Source organism: Psammomys obesus, unplaced genomic scaffold, assembly GCF_907164565.1.
Source record: "Psammomys obesus unplaced genomic scaffold, mPsaObe1.curated_primary_1811, whole genome shotgun sequence".
In the NCBI taxonomy this organism is placed as follows: domain Eukaryota; kingdom Metazoa; phylum Chordata; class Mammalia; order Rodentia; family Muridae; genus Psammomys; species Psammomys obesus.
Genome location: NW_026585504.1, coordinates 54470129 through 54489087, shown reverse-complemented (window position 1 = coordinate 54489087; position 18959 = coordinate 54470129). Strand labels below are relative to the sequence as shown.

General features: G+C 38.9%; 1 protein-coding gene across 2 annotated transcripts in view; it reads right to left on the bottom strand.

Moving 5' to 3' along the window:
- LOC129672165 (contactin-associated protein like 5-1-like) overlaps window positions 1–18959 on the bottom strand; it is a 796696-nt gene that overhangs the window by 301830 nt on the left and 475907 nt on the right. For both annotated transcript variants that reach the window (XM_055601463.1, XM_055601471.1), the window contains exon 11: window positions 5673–5779. In XM_055601463.1, the coding sequence (XP_055457438.1) occupies window positions 5673–5779 (107 nt within the window). The remainder of the gene's footprint in view (window positions 1–5672; window positions 5780–18959) is intronic.

The window sequence follows — 18959 nt, the reverse complement described above, 5'->3', positions numbered from 1 at the left end:
CATTCAGATTTTCACAGTGAAGCTATATCCTTCGTCCACAAGTATCTCTTCTCTCTCTAAGAATGTTCACTTCCCAGGACTTAGGCAATGGTTCAGTTAATAATGGAGTTTCCTTGCTCAGAACCCATATTTTAAAAATCTAGATGTAATGTTGTGTATTTATGATACCAGTTCTTGAAGGCAGATGCAAGTAGATCCCTGAGGTAATTGGCCAGGCAGCTTAGACTACTTTAGTTTCAGCCCCATCAGAGACCTGCCTCACAAAACTAGGTGGACCACATCTGAAGGTGACACTGGAAGATTTCTAGCCTCTATATGCATATTTACATATGTACTCCCCCAACAAGAACTTGTTTAACTTAAAAAAAAATGTTTAACTTTCTGAATCTATCTTTTGACCTCCAACACTCTACTGATTTAACCTATTCAAGGGACTTCAGCAACCATACACTAGTCAATTCCAAACTTCCCTTAGATCTCTCTGCAGTTTTTCAGCTACTTGAGCACAGTGGTTAGGTCTCTGGGCAAAGACTGTGCCAGGCTGAACCAATGACAATTCTACATTTGTCCTATCCACTCAGAGTGTTAACATAGCTATGCACTTGTCAGGCATTTTATTCATTGCACCAGCAGCTCCTACTACTAATCATGTCTCACAGATAAGAAAGGTGAATCATGTAAAATTCACACAGTTTGATCTGTGACACATATCTTGTGACTTGGGTGACCCACATTTGATATATGGTCTCATATCAATCCAAACCTAAAAATGTAGTAATACCATCTTCATCAAAGAACACTTCCAAGTTGAGGAACAGGAGACTGACCCTCCCATGTGTTATTTGCAATTTTTCCCCAGCTGGGTGAGATCCAGCTTTAGAGTCATGAATCACATAGAATCTTTTCTTCCTAACATGCTCTGAATCCTACAACTTGCTGCTTGTACACTTGCAAATAATATCCAGCATCTTAGGCTCACTCAAACTCCAACATCAAGACAAGCTCAACAATACCATACTTTCTAAATAAGACTGATAATGAAACAAGCAACAATCAAACAAATATCAGTAAGTCTGTTCCCAACATTAAAGATAAACAACCTATGGTCACACTCTAGTTGTCCTGCTTGTACAATTGCAAAGAACATCCAGCATCTCAGGCTTACAGAATCTCCAACTTCAAGACAAGCTCAACAATATCATCAGAGCTGTACTTTCCAAAAGAGACTCATAAAAGAACAAAATACAACAAAACAGATACCAGCAAGTCTCTTCCCAGCATTAAAGTAAAAATAACCTATGGTTTTACTCTAGTTGCCCTTCACAGCTGGATGTTTCTAATCAGGAGAGCCACTGCTCACTCTGCCCACACTTCCAGCATTTCCTTATTAACAACTTCCTTGTGCTAGGCTACAGGTGTTGGAACTTCTGTGCACTGTGTGAAGACCAAGCTCCAAGCTAGCTATTCAGCCTTTGTGTGGTTGTTCTTCTGTCATAGGTAGAAGCAGGAGGATTGTTGTGAATTTGAGGCTGGTCTGGTCTACAGTGCAACTTCCAGGATAGCCAGGGGTACACAGATAAACCCTATATTAAAAAAAACAAACTAATTAATTAATGATCTATATTTATTTATTTACTTAGTGTGTGTGTGTGTGTGTGTGTGTGTGTGTGTGTGTGTGTGTGTGTAAGTCAGAGGTCAGAGAACAACTTATGGGAATCAGGAAAGAGGAGAACTCTTTTCTCATGTGGGTCCTGGAGGGCAAATTCAGGTTATCATGCTTGACCAAGCAAGAGCCTTTACTAATGAGTAAAAGTATCCTCCTGACTCATCTCTCCTTGCTCTTTTCCTTCTCATCCTTCATGTCTCTTTGGAAGCCTTCATTGTGCTAAAATATCCTTCCTTAACCAGAAACAATGCTCTTGGGCTAGTAACTGAGAACCATGGTATGTGCAGTAGCCCAAGCTCACTTCTTTCTTTCTGCATCTTAAAAAGATCAAATATCTGTTGTGTGTTGTGGATTAGGTCAGTGCTGGAGGGAATAGGAAGATGGGATATTTAGTTACCAAAGAGGCTGCTGTACAGGCATGAGTATCTGAATTTCAATTTCCAGTACTCTGTATAAAACAGGTGTTGGGTGTGAGTCTATGAAGGTAACACTGGAGAGGAAGAAACTTAAGGATCCCTGGAGCTTACAGGCGTGCAGGTAAAGGTGAATCAGTGTGCCTAAGGTTCACGGATAAAAAACTCTCTCAAAATATGATTACAAGAAATCATACAATGTTGAGTTTCCTACCTGTGCATGCACGCGCACACACACACACACACACAGAGAGAGAGAGAGAGAGAGAGATAGATAGGAATATGAACATACATTTATTATCTTCTGCATATTTCTTCTTGTCTTTTCTCCCTTTATCTTGGAACTCTTCTTCTTTCTGCTTCTTTCCCCTCTCCTTCCATTCTCCTTCTCTTTCTTTTCCTTTTGCCTCATCTTTCCTCTGTTCCTACTCTCCTCATTTTGTTCCTCCTGCTTCTTTCTTTTCCTCCTTATCTACTTGAAGTTGGGAACCATCTATTGGAAATGAGGGCAAAAAATGGCAATCTTAATAAGAAACCTATATAATAATATCAATGTGTTAAACCTGAGATAAAGATTTAAAAAAAAACATATATTGAAATAGATCTATTTGTCAGATCTATATGCAACCATCCAAATATGATGAAGAAGACTGTTTCCTTATAGAGGAAGTAGCTAAGCCCCTCTTCTCTGTGATGACTGTGAAGTCTGGGAGTCACAATCAATAACTACTTATTGACTGCCAAAAGCAAACAGGACTCCATCAGACTTGAGAGAAAAAGCTGACATCCTTTTGTAAAGCTGAAAAACTACCTGAAAGACTTTTGTTAGGATGTCAGCAAGCTACACTGTGAAGAGATCAGAGGAGCTTGAGACATGGTGGAGAGATCCTGAATGTGCACGTGTGACTGTCACTGGACAGATGTGAAGAAGATCAAGGACAGCCACTCCACAGGAGGCAGACAGAGGCTGGTATACAACTGTACTGTCACTTAGCAAGCCAGCTCAATGTGGAAAAATCAATAAACGTGGCTATTGAAACCAGATATGCTTCAAAGTGCACATGGTGAACGAAAAAGGACAGCTTTATGAGAACAATCATTCTACTGTTGTACCAGAGATCTGAAAAAGAAAGAAAGAAAGAAAGAAAGAAAGAAAGAAAGAAAGAAAGAAAGAGAAAAAGAAAAAGAAAAAGAAAAAGAAAAAGAAAAAGAAAAAGAAAAAGAAAAAGAAAAAATCTACTTATCTGGGACTCTCCAAGTCCCAGATATGCAAATGGTAATCTGCATTTCAATATTCAAGTGTTTAGCCAAAAGGCATGGTAAGTAATTTTATCCATTAAGTGATTCTGGCAGAAAAGGAAACTAAAGCTACAGAAAAGAACTGTGACATAGACTGTCTTAAGGCTTTTGGAGAATTGGAGGTATGGAGTAAAATCTTTCAAATGACCCATGCCCATTGACACAGTGTCATTTTTTAGGAGTATTAATGTAAAAATACAACTCATGCTAGTGGGAAGATGGCTCAGTTGAAAGTGCTTGTAATGCACAAGCATGAGAGACTGAGTACGGTCCTGAGTACTCACAGAAAAGCTAAGCAAGAGCGCTGTGTGCCTGAAATGCCATAGCTAGGTGTACACAGGCAGATCCTAGGATCCTTGCCAATCAGCCAGCGTAGCAAAAACAGTGAACTCCAGGTTAGGTGAGAGGCCTCAGCTCAGAGCAAACTAAGGAGAGAGGAAACTGACAACTGAAGTAGTCTCTGGCCTCCACACAAACCAATACAAATGAGTACATACGCTCACACATACACACACACCCGCAGACAAACCACAAAAAGAAACCACATCTTGTGGACCATGTCATGTATCTTCGATGATTCTTTTCCAAATGTCATTTCTCTTCTCATGCCTCCCATCATTAGATCACCCCCTTCCCAAACAGTTCCTTTCTACTGTCATGTCACCTGTATGTATGACTGGATGCACCTAAGACAATCTAAGATCCACAAATGAGAAAGAACGGCTTGAAAATGGAATATTAATCCTACCCAATAACTCAGGCACACAACTCCTGGGTATTTACACAAAGAATCACAAGTCGGTATCACATAAACACTTGCACATTACTATTTTTTAAAAAACCTTTCATAATAACAATAGCATGGCACCTTTCTAGAGGTCTGCCAACAGAGTAATAGATAAAGAAAATGTAGTTCAAACATACGATAAAATTATTTTCAGTCTTGAACAAGGTTGGAATTATGCCAACTGCAAGAAAATGGATATGTCTCCTTTACACATGTCCTATCCCAGACCCCTTTCCCCATCTCATCACTCTTTTTAATCGTCCGTGTTCTACTCTAGCTCCTGGGGTTCTTGACTGATTCTCCAGAGGATATCATTATACCTCATGGATCCACTTGTTCCATTATTCTAAGAATACTTTTTCTTTCTGTTCTCCTTGTATAACTTGGACAAGATTATCCAAGGCCTTCAATCTGAAGCTTCCCAAATGCCCAGCATTGACAAGTAGTCATTAATATTTATGGCCAATATTCTGGTTTTGAAATCTCATCTCTCATGATCTGAATGCTCTTTGCCTCCCACTGGAGGTGACACTAGGGCAGTATTGGGCCAATGGAATGTGAGAAGAAGCAATACTCAACCATTTTTTAATAGAAGCCTTAAAAAAAAAAAAAAAACGCAGCCTTTCTTTCATATGTTTCCTTCCTTAATCATAGCAACATTCAGATGAAGACACCTGTACCATAATGAGGGCAATTGGGGAAGAAGGTCTGCTAGTGTATGAGAGACTCTGGGGTATTGGGGTATAGCCATATTGTAGATTGAATGTGAAGTGTCTCTTATAAGTTCATGTTTGAACACTTGTTCCCTGGATTTTGGTGCCATTTCAGAAGGTTGCAGGACTTTTAGGAAGTGGAACCTTACTGGAGGAAATGGGTCACTGGGGGACAGGACTTGAAACTGTACAGCTTTATGCCATTTTCTGTTTATTCTCTGTTTTCCTGAGTGTGGACACAAGGAATCTGTCAGGATTTCTGTTCTTATTTATCATGTCTTCTGCACCAGTTGCCATGTCTTCCTCTTTTATGGTGGACTGTACCATTATGGAAGTATAAACCCAAGCCAACTTTTCTCCTTAAGTTGCTTTGCTCAGAGTGTTTTTTCATTTTTTTTTTATCATAGCAACAAGAAAGTAACTAAGAGAGACATCACATCACTTGTCTCTTGGACCAGTGATATATTAGTTATTTGTTGTTACAGTACAACTGAAGCCCTCAAGACAATGCCATTTGTTCCACAGCTCCCAATGTACTTACAGAACCATTCTCTCTTTCACTTTAGCATATATCCAACATCATTTTTTCTGCCCTATTCCCATACACTCCAAAAAGGTATATCTTATGTACATGTGTTTTCCCTGCCTCCTTCAGCATTTGAGATATTACATTCTATTGGATAATTCATGCTAAATGAATAAACAGTGCCCACACCATGTTGAATAGTCAGGGCCCCACACTGATTTCCTGGAGTTGTGCCCACACACTGTGGGCGCATAGTATGTATACTCACAGTCATGACAGGTGGCTCCTGTGTAACCAGTGTCACTGCAGTTGCAGTAAAAGGTAGTCCAGGATTGAGTGCAGCGTCCTCCATGTTCACAGTAGTTTGGCAAACACCTGATGGGAGATAATGCAAATAGATAGATAGATAGATAGATAGATAGATAGATAGATAGATAGATAGATAAATAATAAGCCAAGACAGAAAGACAAGCAAAAACTTTGCAAGCAGCAATGGGAAACAAATCTTCTAAAGTCATATAAATGTGAGAGTTAAATGATATGAAAACCACACAGATGTGCTTGAACTGCTAGGTAATGAAGATTGCACAGCTGAATTCTACCTTTGAGTTAAAGCGTAAATGCTATTGCACAGAGAGTTGAATGGGAGTAAGAATATTCTATAGAATGGTGTGTTTATTGTGGCACAAGATGCAGAGGATTACAACGTTACATTGTAAAATCTCGCAGCTTTTTAAAGATTCCTAGTTCATTCCCTCTCACCCTATCTGTCCCTATGCGAATTCAGTGAGGCCCAGTTATCACATGCCTGTTGTTAGCTGCCAACAAACTGTTTATTTTTAATTTTTTTTTCATTTATACACACTAAATAATAAATATTATTTAGTGTGTATAAACGTGGTGGAAGGGAACACCTGCCACATGGGATGTGTGGAGGTGAGATGGTCTCTGGACTTGAACTCGGGTTGTTAGTCTTGACAGCAAGCATCTTTAGCATCATAGCCATCAACTGCCACAAGAAAGCATTTATTGCTTTGACAACAGAAAGAATAGCAAAGAAAGGTTAACAATGCCTTTCTGTCTTTTAGTTATGATAGCCAGAAAACTGCAAGGAGCCTGATTTTGGTGGCTTACAATATGGAATTCAAGATCCCAAAATCTGTTATGGTCATGATTTAATGCTTATTAAGAATATGAAAGAGATGAAATCCCAACATCTAATAAAAAAAAGACAAGAAAAAAGATCTGGCGACCTGCAGCATGCAGCACAGGAAACTGGAGGGTATCTGTCCATTTAGTTTCTGTTGTTCCCAAGGCCTGTGTTCACTCCCAGACATTCTGAGGACTTCTGGAATGTGTGCTACAGTCTGAGATAAACCAAGAATTCACCAGGAAAGCACATATGTTGCTCATATTGACTGGATTTGAAAGTATGTTATGTTGAACTAGCAGAATCTTAACTTTTTTCTATGAAAGTATCCTAGGTTCCTTAAAAAAGGCAGTTGTGCGAGTATGATTTCCTAGATTCTTTAATCAGTTCATTTAACTGTTGTTTTGTTTCTTTTCTTCCATGTGCTTGGCACAAACTGATTATTTTAGAAAAATGAAACACAGAAAGAGAAAGTCACAAGAGCTGTGAAGGTGAACAAACACAGTGTGTGCAATCTCAGGTGTGAGGCTGTGAATTCAAATCGTCATGATATGAGTTTGGCGAGATGGCTCAATGGGTAACACACTGGCTGCACGAGTATGATTAATAGGTATCAAATCCCTGGCACCCGTGCAATATTTCAGGTAAGCAAGACAGCCCACTTGTGATCCTTGTACCCAGGAGATAGAGAAATCCCCAGAGCAAAATGACTAACTAGAAAACAAAATCCACTCTTTTCAGTGTCAAGTGGGGAAGTCTGACTCTGGATACAAAGTGAAAATCAATGAAGGAAGATGTCCTGTGTCAACCTCTGACATCCACATGTTCACTCACCTGAAAAAGGTGAACCCACACATATCATGCACAACAGCCCCTCCACCACAGTTGTAAATGTTCTGAACAGATGTGTCTGCTCAGTGAACAGTTTTTCATTATAAATATATCAACTTTCATGACTATCCAAGAGCCCAGACAAGCTAAGACACAGTGGGACACAGACACAGTCGGAATATAACTTATAGAGCATGGCAGACACACTGCCAAATGTCTTGTCTCTGTGTAAAATCAGTGCAGAAGAGTTTAAGGAGATGACAGAAAGTTTTCAAAGAAAACATTAGATATGGAAGTGAAAGGAAATCATTAACAGTAAAAAGAAAACTGGGATAACTCAAAATGTTTTCTCACAATTGATTTTTTTTCTGGGGTCAGGGAAATGGATCTATCACTAACTGTGCAAGCTTGAGAACCTGAGTTAAAAAGGTAAAACATGGACATGTGTGTCTATAACCTTAGCTCTGGGGGTTGGGTAGAGACAAGTAGCCTCCAGGCAGTCACTGGGCTACCAGCAATATGAGTTCCTTTTTTTCCTAGTGTCATGATGTTATAAGTTTGTAAGAAAGGAAGCCACCACACAATGTATAGGGCTGTGAGTAGTGGTTTAATTAAGTCATTTGCCCACTGGGATTGTCATTAATGTGAACAACACCTGTGGTCCTGCAACAACAACAAACCTTTATGATACCTGCAGACCCATAATCTCAAAAGTTCTAGCCCTCTCATTTCTCTACTTTTCTGGATTCTTAGTTCTAAGATATGTGAGTGATTCAGTAAGTACTGTGTTTGTCACATGAGCATGAAGGCATGAGCTTACGTCTCCAGGACTTAATATAAAAAACCTGGGCATGACAGCACTTGCCTGCGACCCCAGGGCTAGGAATATGGGGGCAAAAAGTGCTTGCTGGTTTTGGCTAAAATAGTTATTCTATTCTATACTGGCATGCTCCTGTTTCAACTGGACAGACTCTTCCTCAAAATATGTGTCAGAGTCCTCCTCCTGATTAGCTTGGGTGTACAAATTTTAGTATGTTGATCCTATGTTACATGTCTAATATCCACTTATGCATGAGTATATACCCTGTGTGTCTTTCTGCTTCTGGGATACCTCACTCAGGATGATCTTTTCCAGATCCCACCATTTACCTGCAAATTTCATGATTTCCTTGTTTTGTTTTGTTTTTAATTGCTGAGTAATATTTCATTGTGTAGATGTACCAAAATTTCTGTATCCATTTCCCACTTATGTAATGATTTAATTTTATCTTTAATTGTGTATATGTGTATCCATGTATGAGTATGTAAAATGAGTGTAGTTGACAGTGAAGGAAGCCATAATAGGGTGTTGGGTCCTTGGCACCATAATTATAGAAATTTGTGTGGTCTCCAAAGAGGTTCTAGGAAGAGCCTATGAAGTCTTAACTGCTGAACCATCTCTTTCAGTCCCTACTTTTCCTTTCATTTTCTTTTTTGTTCTTTCTTTTCTCTCTGATTTTGATCCTGAATCCTGTTTTCAACCTAATAACCTAATAACAACCTAATAACAAGGGGTATCTCTGCCTTTCCCACTGGTGCTGCACAATCTTAAACCAGGCCACATGTGTTATCTTTTTGTCACTATGACAAAATACTTCAGATAAATACCTAAAGGAGGAAAATATATTTGTATTTCTGTCCATCAAGGTTTCTGTCCATCATGGTGAGAGAGTGTGGCAGAGCACTCTTATCAGGGCATCCAGGAAGCAAAGAGGTACAAGTAGAGACAAAATACCATACCAAAGGCATAATCTATTTTCTTAGGCTACTAGCAGACTTGCCCTTCAATACAACAGCCACTGGGGAAATACCTGTCATCTAACTTGTGAAAGCTCAGGACAAATTCCCTTGATACAGCCAGAAGCCCTGGAGTCTTTTGCTATTTCATTTGCTTCTGCTCCTTTAATACGTTAGTGAAGTGCTATCAGCATGGCTGCATTTTCAAAACACGATGGTTTGTTTTTCTTTTTTCAAGTCTACTTCTTGAAAAAATGGTTCAGACATATTTATGTCTGTGTACCAAAGTACCTGAACATTATTAGAAAGGATTAGGATTTTAAAATGTAAAAATAAATAAAAGCTAACATAAAACTATACCCTATCATTTTGGGATGAAGAAATGGTAGCATACCATTTAGTTGAGGTAACTAAACTGAAGAGGTGCATCTGAATGTAAGGGTAAAAGGAAGTTTCCCAATGGATAGCGTGCTACTAAGTGAAACACAATGTAGATTTGGTGTTCAGTAGGAAAGATCACTTGCAAAGACTTGAGTTCACATTTCTAGCACCATGTAAAAAGCCAAGCATGCCTGACCTTGCCCGTAACCCCAGCACTGAGGGGCAGAGACAAGTTGATCTACATCCGCTTATACAGCCAGATTTGCCTAACACCAAGCTTCTGGTTCAGTTAGAGGCCCTGTGTCGAAGCAATGAGGCACAGAGTGATACAGAAAGACACTCATGACTTTCTGTGACTGCCACATGCAATCACATAGGCACAGACACCCACACACTCACATTCATGTGTTGTGCATATAATTCGCAGAGTAAATGTGTGGTTTTACTGCTATGGTCACTTGTGTTATGTAGAGGGAATAAGACCTAGAAGAAACAGAATTCTTACATTTGAACAGTGGCTAAGTGTGAGACCAGAAACAGGTTTTGAATGTTTTATTATGCTACTGAGAATTAAACCTAGGACCTCATGCCTTCTAGGGTAAGGTTCAAGGTAGTTTAACACTTACAGATGCCTGCTCCACTCACTGTGTCTTATATTTGGTCTGGAAGTCATATGTTGTCTCACAACAGGAACTCTGACAGGAATGTCTCCTTGTGGCATGGAATAAGTACTGTAGAATGTACTTACATGAATTAAGACAACTCCAGGGTGACCAGTGGCAGCATACTGAAAGGCAAGTGTTTTGTATAGACAGAAAGTTATGGGCTGCAGCATCTTTACACAGTACTATATTATGTTTGTGTGTATATATATATGTATGTGGTATACGTACGGTATATGTTTATATGTATGTGGTATATGTAGGGGTTTTTGCTGTGTGTGCTTGAGGTCATGAGTATGTAAATGTGCATGCATATAAAGGACAGAGGTTCACCTCTGATATTTTCTTTCTTTTCTCACAACTTTATTTACTGAGTTAGGATCTCTCAATTGAACCCAGATCTGGCTGATTCTGCTGTTCTAGCTAGGCATCTTTCTCCAAGGATCTCCTGCCTCTGCTACCCACAGGCCAGCAACACAGGTGATCTGTCATATCCACCAGGCAATTAAATGATTCAGGGAATCCTAAACATTGTGTGGCAAGAGCTTTATACACTGAGCAATATTTCCAGACATATACATGCATTTTTATTCTCTTATCAGACAATAGTAAAGAGAAACACATCCATGTAGGAAATGGTCTAGGCCTAAAGATGGAACCAACTGGAACAAACTAAGAAAAGGCAAGATGGTATAGCGCTTGAACAAGAGGACATTGAAACTGTATGACAGCCAGCATTTCAGTGGACCTGCCAGATGAAATCTGGGGTTATTGACAGGGATCAATTCCCATAGCAAACACACACTGTAGAGTGGAGTCTCCCTTTAAATAAAAATCCTAAGGCTTAGTGGGGTCTCCCTTTTTCACTTAGTATATAGCAGGCATTTGTGTCCACTCATCATCCTTCTTTGACTTCTAGAAGTAAAACCAAATGGGTGAGGCCTGTGCTTCTTTGGCATCAAGCCTATCTGCTAATGCAATTCTAATGACCATCATTCATTGTTGTCCTCTATCGATCTGTGATAATTTTAAAAGTTACTTGTAAACATTAACATAATGAGGTCCTCTGTCTAAGGAAATAAGCACAGTGGTTAAATATTTGCCAAGGTGTCTATCCTATAAAACAGTTATTATATCCTATAAAATAGTTAATATGGAGCCCATTCCTCAATTTGAACCCATCCAAACAAAGTCATTTGTAAAAGAATAAATCACAACAAACACACTCACTGTGTTTCTATAGAAGCATAACAAAATAGATTCTTATTATTAACTCCCTTTACCCAATTCTCTTTAGAGACCAGATGGGCAAGACCACTGTTGATAAGGCTCTTACCAAAAATCCAGATGATTGATGATCTACAAAACTTACTCCTTTTTTAAACTATGTGTATGTGTCTCTGAACATACACATGAAAGTGTGGATTCCTGAGATGGCTAGAAAAGGGTGTTGGATCCCTGATGTAGAAGTTACAGTTATGAGCTGCTTAACATGAATGCTAGGAGCCAAACATGGGTCCCCTACAAGATCTGTAAATGCTCTTAACTTCTAAGCAGCTCTCCAAACCCAGAGCATGGCTCTATAAATTCATCTGTGTATATGTGTACTTTATGATCCCCCTTTTAAGAATTCATATTCCTTCTCCATTCAGTTAAAGGTCAGTTTTAATTTCCATATGCTTTTCTTAGAGACTGAAGACCAAAACATTTCAATAGTCTTCAAAAGGCAAGCTGATTACTGTAGGCTGTTTAATGATGCTCATACATTAGAAATCAGTGAGGTTGCCTCCCTTTGTCTGTTCCCTTTAATTAGCAGCCAACTGCATTGATTTGTTTTGGTCAGATAGCTTTTTCACTAAAGCTTTTGAAACCCATTTCTGTGCTTCTCTAGTCTACCAATTATCATAATCCTGTTTTACCCCCATGGTTGGGTTTTCATGATAATTGAAATGTGTTGTAATTACAGCAGATGCAGCCATTAAAGAATTAAGAAATAAAAAGAGAAAGTGTCAGAAGTCACTCTCCTTAATTTCCCAGGTCTGGTTAAGAGCAAAGAGTCCCAACTGTGGGTTGTTGCTGGTAAAATTCTCAGATAATGGGCATGTGATGGCAGTTAAATGAGCCTGAGACCTCATCAGTGATGCTAAAACAGACTGAGGATAAGAACGATAGGCCTCAAGATGGAACCTCAGATACAGACAAGATGCATTTGCTTCACTGGAAGATGACAACCACTGAGGAGCACTTCTTTCCTCTAAATATGTAAGTTGATAATCTGTGCACTGCTCAGGACTTTTCAAGTCCACTCCTTCAAAGCAGAGAGCATCTAGGATCAGAGCTTACCAGCATTCCCTACAATATATCACAACTGTTAACAAGAGAAGCAGAAATAAGAGCAAAGAAATACCCCTTTTAAGATAGAACAGAAAGACAGGTAAGTTCATCTAGACATTGTGGGGAAAGGGGCTCCAGACCATATAGTCTAGATAAAGTCTCTCCCAGCTGAGGATCAAACATTTCAACACAATTTGCAATGCTTGGTTGAGGCATTTCTTCTTTCCAGCTACAAGCAGCAATTTTCTAGGAAATTCAGCATAAACTAAACTCGAACAGTCAAAGTCTAGTCCTAATCTCCTTTTGCACTTCTAGTGGCTCAACATTCTCAGGTTGAATTCCCATGCATAGCATGTCCAGTGTCATCCTATGATCTCAGTTATTAAAAATAAGAACAGAGAAAAGAGGAAAACGTTTCTCAGAAATATGTTGAAAAACAAAATTATAAAAAGCTCCAAAGGACTTTATTTTTCATTTATGTGTATGTGCATATGGGCTGGGGGCACTTTGGATCCATCCATTGAAGCTAAAGTTACAAGCAGTTGTGAGTCTTCTGTAGTGGATGCTGGGAATGGAACTCATTTAAACTATGTGTATGTGTATGGTCATGGCCCCAGGTTCATGAAAAAGCCTCAAAAATCCCGTAAAGAGTTACTTGATATGGGTGGCACTCTCTGTGGACTTGGAACCAGGACTGAATAAAAAGAAAAAAGTAAAATAAACATATGCATTCATGGTTCTCTGCTTCCCGACTACACAAAATGTCTAGCTCTGAATTAGACATAGGATTAGATTAAGGATATTTGGATGTCAATCTGATTTAAATTTACTAAAATCGCATACATTAAAAAATAGTTCTAGTTTCAATAACCACATTACAAAATCGTAAGCATCACTAATGGCTGCACTCACTTCAGTTTAAAAGAGAGCACATCTTTTGTCATAAATCATTCCAATGAATAGTGCAGTCTATACCTTTACTGTTTAATTCATAAAAGCAAACACTGAATTGAAATCCTACTGATAACATGTGCTTTGTATTAGGTCCATTCCTACTTGTTGTGATAAAATATCTGATGAAAGTTGGATAAGGGGGAAAGTTCTGGCCTACAGTTCAAGGTGATGCATTCCATCAAGGCAGTGAAGACATGACAGCAGGCAGGGCGTGCCTGACAGCAGACTCTGGAGATCAGCTGGACATATTGCAAACACAGGAATGAGAAAGTGACAGGAAGTGGGCTTCACCATCAAAAATCAAGGGCTCACCTCTGTGATCCACTTCCTACAGATAGTCTTTACCTCCTAAACATCACACAAGCTTTCTAAACAGGTGGGGATCCAGTTTTCAAACACATGAACCTATGTGAACCATTTTCATTCAAACCAGAAGAGTAGAGATTCTGATCTACTTTGCCAGTAAGAGTATGGGAATACAGGGATATGCAACTCATCCCATCCCACTGTTTTCTGTTTGATGTTTTTACTTGAGAATGAGCTGCCATTATTTCAAACACCCATTGTGAGCAATGCTTTTGTTTAGATCCTCATGCCCAATCATCTCCATACACTTGCTTTTCCTTATTCGTTACTCAGCGTATCAGCTTTTCATGTGACATATTCTTCCTTTCACATCAGCATTGTTCCAGGCACAGTGTAGCTCTGCATAGATGCTATCCTGTATCTTCCAGTGTATAGCTTAACTTTTAAGGGGAAACTTTATTTTAAAAGTGCCAAAGCTTCTCAAGAGCCTGTTAAGTTTCTGTTTGCTGTCTATATAACTTGAAAAAGACATTTAACACTTGTCATTGTCAACTACCTCCCTTGTAAAATGAGAAGAGTTTATGTTTATGTTCCAATGTAGTACTCGAAAGGTTTGAGCCAAATAATTAGTAGAGAATAGACTTTAGCATGGAACCTATCCTATCATTTTATTTTACATCATTTAAGTGTTCCAACTTAGAGTCAAATACAGAAAAAAAAGATAAGAAAAAACTTCAAAATATCACATATCTCTTATATTATTTTATTATTTATTATTTTTTTAATATTTTTATGACATTTTAGGAACTAGGGATATGGATTTCTCAGTTTAGTGCTTGCTATGCCACTATAAGGAGCTGGGTTTTCATCCCCAGGACTCATGTAAAGGTTGGGCATGGTGGCATGCATCTGTAATCTTACCCATGATGAAGAGGCAGTAAGATCCCCGGAGCTTTATAGGCAGACAGTATAGCCAAACAGTATGCTATAATTAAGTTCAATAAGAGGCCCTGTCTCGAAAGAGTAAGGAAGGAAACAACTGAGCAAGAAACTTGGCATTGACTTTGGGCCTACACATACATGCACATATATGTGTATGCATAGCTGCACACCGACACCCCCCAAAAAAAGCACAGACACACACACACATATCTCCATAGACAGAGAGAGAGAGTGAGTGAGAGGGAGAGAACAGATGCTAGACCAATTTGTCAGAAGTTAAAAGAAGCTCTCCAGACTAGAAAATGATGTCGTCTGACATAAGCAATAAATAAATTAATTAACAGAGTGTTGTCTAGGGCATCTTTTGATAAAAATGAGGAGAACATAAACACAGTGAGAGCCCACAGGGTGTACAATTCGACTGTTGCTTTCTGGCTGATGAGAAATCTGAATTATTCAGTGATTTCACTTTCAGAAAAGAGCTGACATGGACACAAACCTGTGAGCACCTTTCAGTGCTACTGCTTGTGCTTCAGTAGCTTGTGCTACTCCTGCAGGACAAACAGAGGCAACTTCACAGTGCCAGCCTGGCCTCCAGGAGCTGCATGCATTCCTATGGTCCTCTCCACATCTCATGGAGAGAGCACTCCCATCCTTAAACTTCCCTGCAGATACCTTCTCTGTTTTTTTTTTTTTTTTTGTTTTTGTTTGTTTGTTTGTTTTTGTTTTTCCCTTGGGAGCTGCCTTCTCTCCACACTCACCTTCCATGGCAGATATGGCCCATTTCTTTTTTTAAGACACAAGACTATAATAAGGATGTCCTGCTTGTGTGCTTCCTTCCACTGTATTATTTATAGATACATTACTCAGATACTTCGCTATGGTTTGCTTGACTAATTTTACGATCACCTTGCTAAACAAAAATATTCTCACTAGCTATAGCTTACAGAAGGAATACTTCACACCTCATAATAATGGCAGCTGGCACTGGTGGTGCTTTTATTAGCCGATCTTGGTTTTCAAGTAAAGTAAAATATGGTACTAACCACAGGGAGATTTTCAAGATGAGAAAGAGAAGAAGCGCTGAATTGCAACCTCTTAGTGTTCAAGTTATGACTTAGGACAAATCAGCAGAATGTAATAGTTGACATCAAGAACTTTTCCCTAGTGTATGGGTGTTTCTTTGAATTTTACTGTCATATATTCTTTTTTCTATAGTGGACAAAAGTTACATAATGTACTTTCATGAAGTTAATTCACAAGGTGTTAGCTTTACCAAGAAGTTTGAGGGGATCTGAGATTATTTTTAGATGCTGTGTTTACAGAAAGAGTTGCATTTTATCAAAGCTTCTGGGTAGCTTGTTATTGCTGATGAGAAGAGGAATTCAGTCCTGTTTACATGGTGCTACATTTGGAGAGGGAGAAACTAGTTTTTCTGAGTGGTGTGGTTTGGCCTTGAGTTCTTTAGAAATCAATTGCAATGAAAATGTTCAGATGACCTTGGCTCTTAAGCAACGTAGTTCTCTCAGCAAATGACCCTAAGTAAATTAAGTATCTCAATCTGTGGTGCTTAAAAATTAAAAACAAAACAACAACAACAACAAAAAAAACCTCTCCCCTAGAAAGAAAAGTACAAGTAATGATTACAGCTGGACATTAAGGACATGTAATCAAACACTGTATTAATTATAAGGGGGAAGGTAGGAGCAGGTGGGTTTTGGGTATTTTTATGTCATTCAAACAGTACTGTGGATGTCTCTGAGAACCTCACATATGCTATGAAAGTACTATACATTAGTCAAACTGGTAAGCCTAGGTTCGATGACTGACTGTCTCAGAAAACAAGGCAGAAAGTGACTGAGGAAGACAGTATGTGTGAACCTCCAGGTTTCTGTGGTTCTGAGATGCTGTTAAAAGTCCTCATACTTATATTCTGGTGGAGGAAGCATGAGAACCAGTTAGCAGTGGTTTAAAAAACTAGTAAGGAGAATAGCACAAATTATTACTGTTTACAGTTTTCAGTGATATTAAATAATTAAGCAACAACTCCCCAACTTCTGCAGCATCTCAGAACCACACTGCAGAGTTTCGGGTTAGCATGAGTAAGCCTGGTAACTGGAGTGACCTCTACAATGTTTATTCCTTCTGTCATTTTCAGATGCTTGAGACTCACCAAATTGACCACTGAAATATCCAACCTCCAATCTCATGTTGACTTTAAATATAAAAGCAGGCTTATTTTTCATGTTTGGTGAATGTAGCTGTAAAGTGTGTGAGAGTAGGAACTAAAGACTAGAAGGTTTTAACCACTGTAGCCAGTGAAAGTTTTGGGGAGGAGGCAGAAAAGGAAGTAGAGAGTACTAAAGCAGACAAGGGAACTCTATGTATACTCAGAATTGGACAAAACATGATATACTAGTTATCTGAACATGACACTAAATGAGCTCTTTCCCCATCCTTTGTAATTCTTAGATTATTTGGTCAAATCTATAAACCTTGAGCCACTTCTTAGATGATGTTGTTAGCCAAATAAATGTATGACATCTACCCACTTTCACTATTTTAGCCAAAATATGTCTTTCAGAATATATAAAAGTCGGTAGAATGGTGCATCTGACATTTTGTTACTATTAATTCCACCATAATTTGGATATGGTAAACACAGTGTGAGTTTAGGGACTGAAGTGCCCGGAGACCCACACAATCCAAATCAATTTCTATTCTCTCCAGTCACTATCTGCTTCTGGTTGACTATTCTTCTGCACATGTCAATGTTGAGGTGTGCTCCACTTACTCTACATGATTTTCTAGTACTAGGATAGAAGACTTTGCAGGAGCCTATTCAACCATGTTGAAGAGATGCTTGTACTGTAAGGATAAATCTCTATGGAAAATTTGAAATCCCTTCCCCTACTCAAAAGCATTATCCACTTATTCAGAAGATACACTAGGTTATTTACATAGGTAAATTATTCAAGGGGAAGCGCCATCTCCACTGCATTTGCTCAACCCATTGTTTTGAACCTGGACAATTTTCTATCTTTTGCTCTCAATCATCCCTTGTCCAAACTCTAAGAAACATGATTGCTATCTGAATTTGATTTTAAAGCCCCCTACCTATAAGACATATGTATCCTTCTAAAAACTGAAAGCTGCCTAGAAAAAGGTATGACTTATTGTATGCAATCTTGAGCCAAAATATAAACAGTATAGACTCTCTCCACCACCTCAAAATCTAGAGTTTGATTATGGTGTAAGGTATGGTGGTGCATGTCATTAAGAGTTTTACTGTCTCACAAGTAGACAGATAAGTACTTCCTTTAGGCATCTGAAGAGCAGAAATGATGGTGAAGCAATAGTGATTGGTAAGCAATAGTGAAATATTAGCAGATGGATTCAATTTATTCACCAACCCAAAATATTGAGCACCTTTTCATTCTAATCATATCTGTGAATGATTCTGACAATGACATTCCGTGCTTCCTTTGTGAGCAGAACTAACCCTCTCAGGCACAAAGTGTGTACATCAACATATAAGGAAAAAACAATTATATTGTCTGTGCCATAGGGAGCCTCTTTAACATGACAAAAAGTTTCAAAGAACTTATCAGCATGTCAGATGAAGGCTTATTGAATCATTGATTCTGGGACGATAGCAATACAGAGGAATCTTTTCTAAAAATGAAGAAATATTTCTGCTTCTAAGAAATGAATTAGGAATTTTTATCTATGAGAAAATTTCCTTGGTTTCTTTGTTTTGAATTGGATTTTTAAGTAATTTTCAAGAAAGAAGGTGCAGGTAAATCTTGAGGGCTGCTTTCTTTTTTTTTATTATAATCTTTTATTTATTTTTTATTAATTACACTTTATTCATTTTGTATCCCCCCATAAGCCCCTCCCTCCTCCCCTGCTGATCCCACCCTCCCTCCCCTTTCTGCATGCATGCCACTCCCCAAGTCCACTGATAGGGGAGGTTCTCCTCTCCTTTCTGATCTTAGTCTATCAGTTCTCATCAAAAGTGGCTGCATTGTCCTCTACTGTGGCCTGGTAAGGCTGCTCCCCCCCCAGGGGGAAGTGATCAAAGAGCAGGCTAATCAGATTATGTCAGAGGCAGTCCCTCTTCCCATTACTATGGAACCCACTTGGACACTGAACTGCCATGGGCTACACCTGTGCAGGGGTTCCAGGTCATCTCCACAAATAGTCCTTGGTTGGAGTA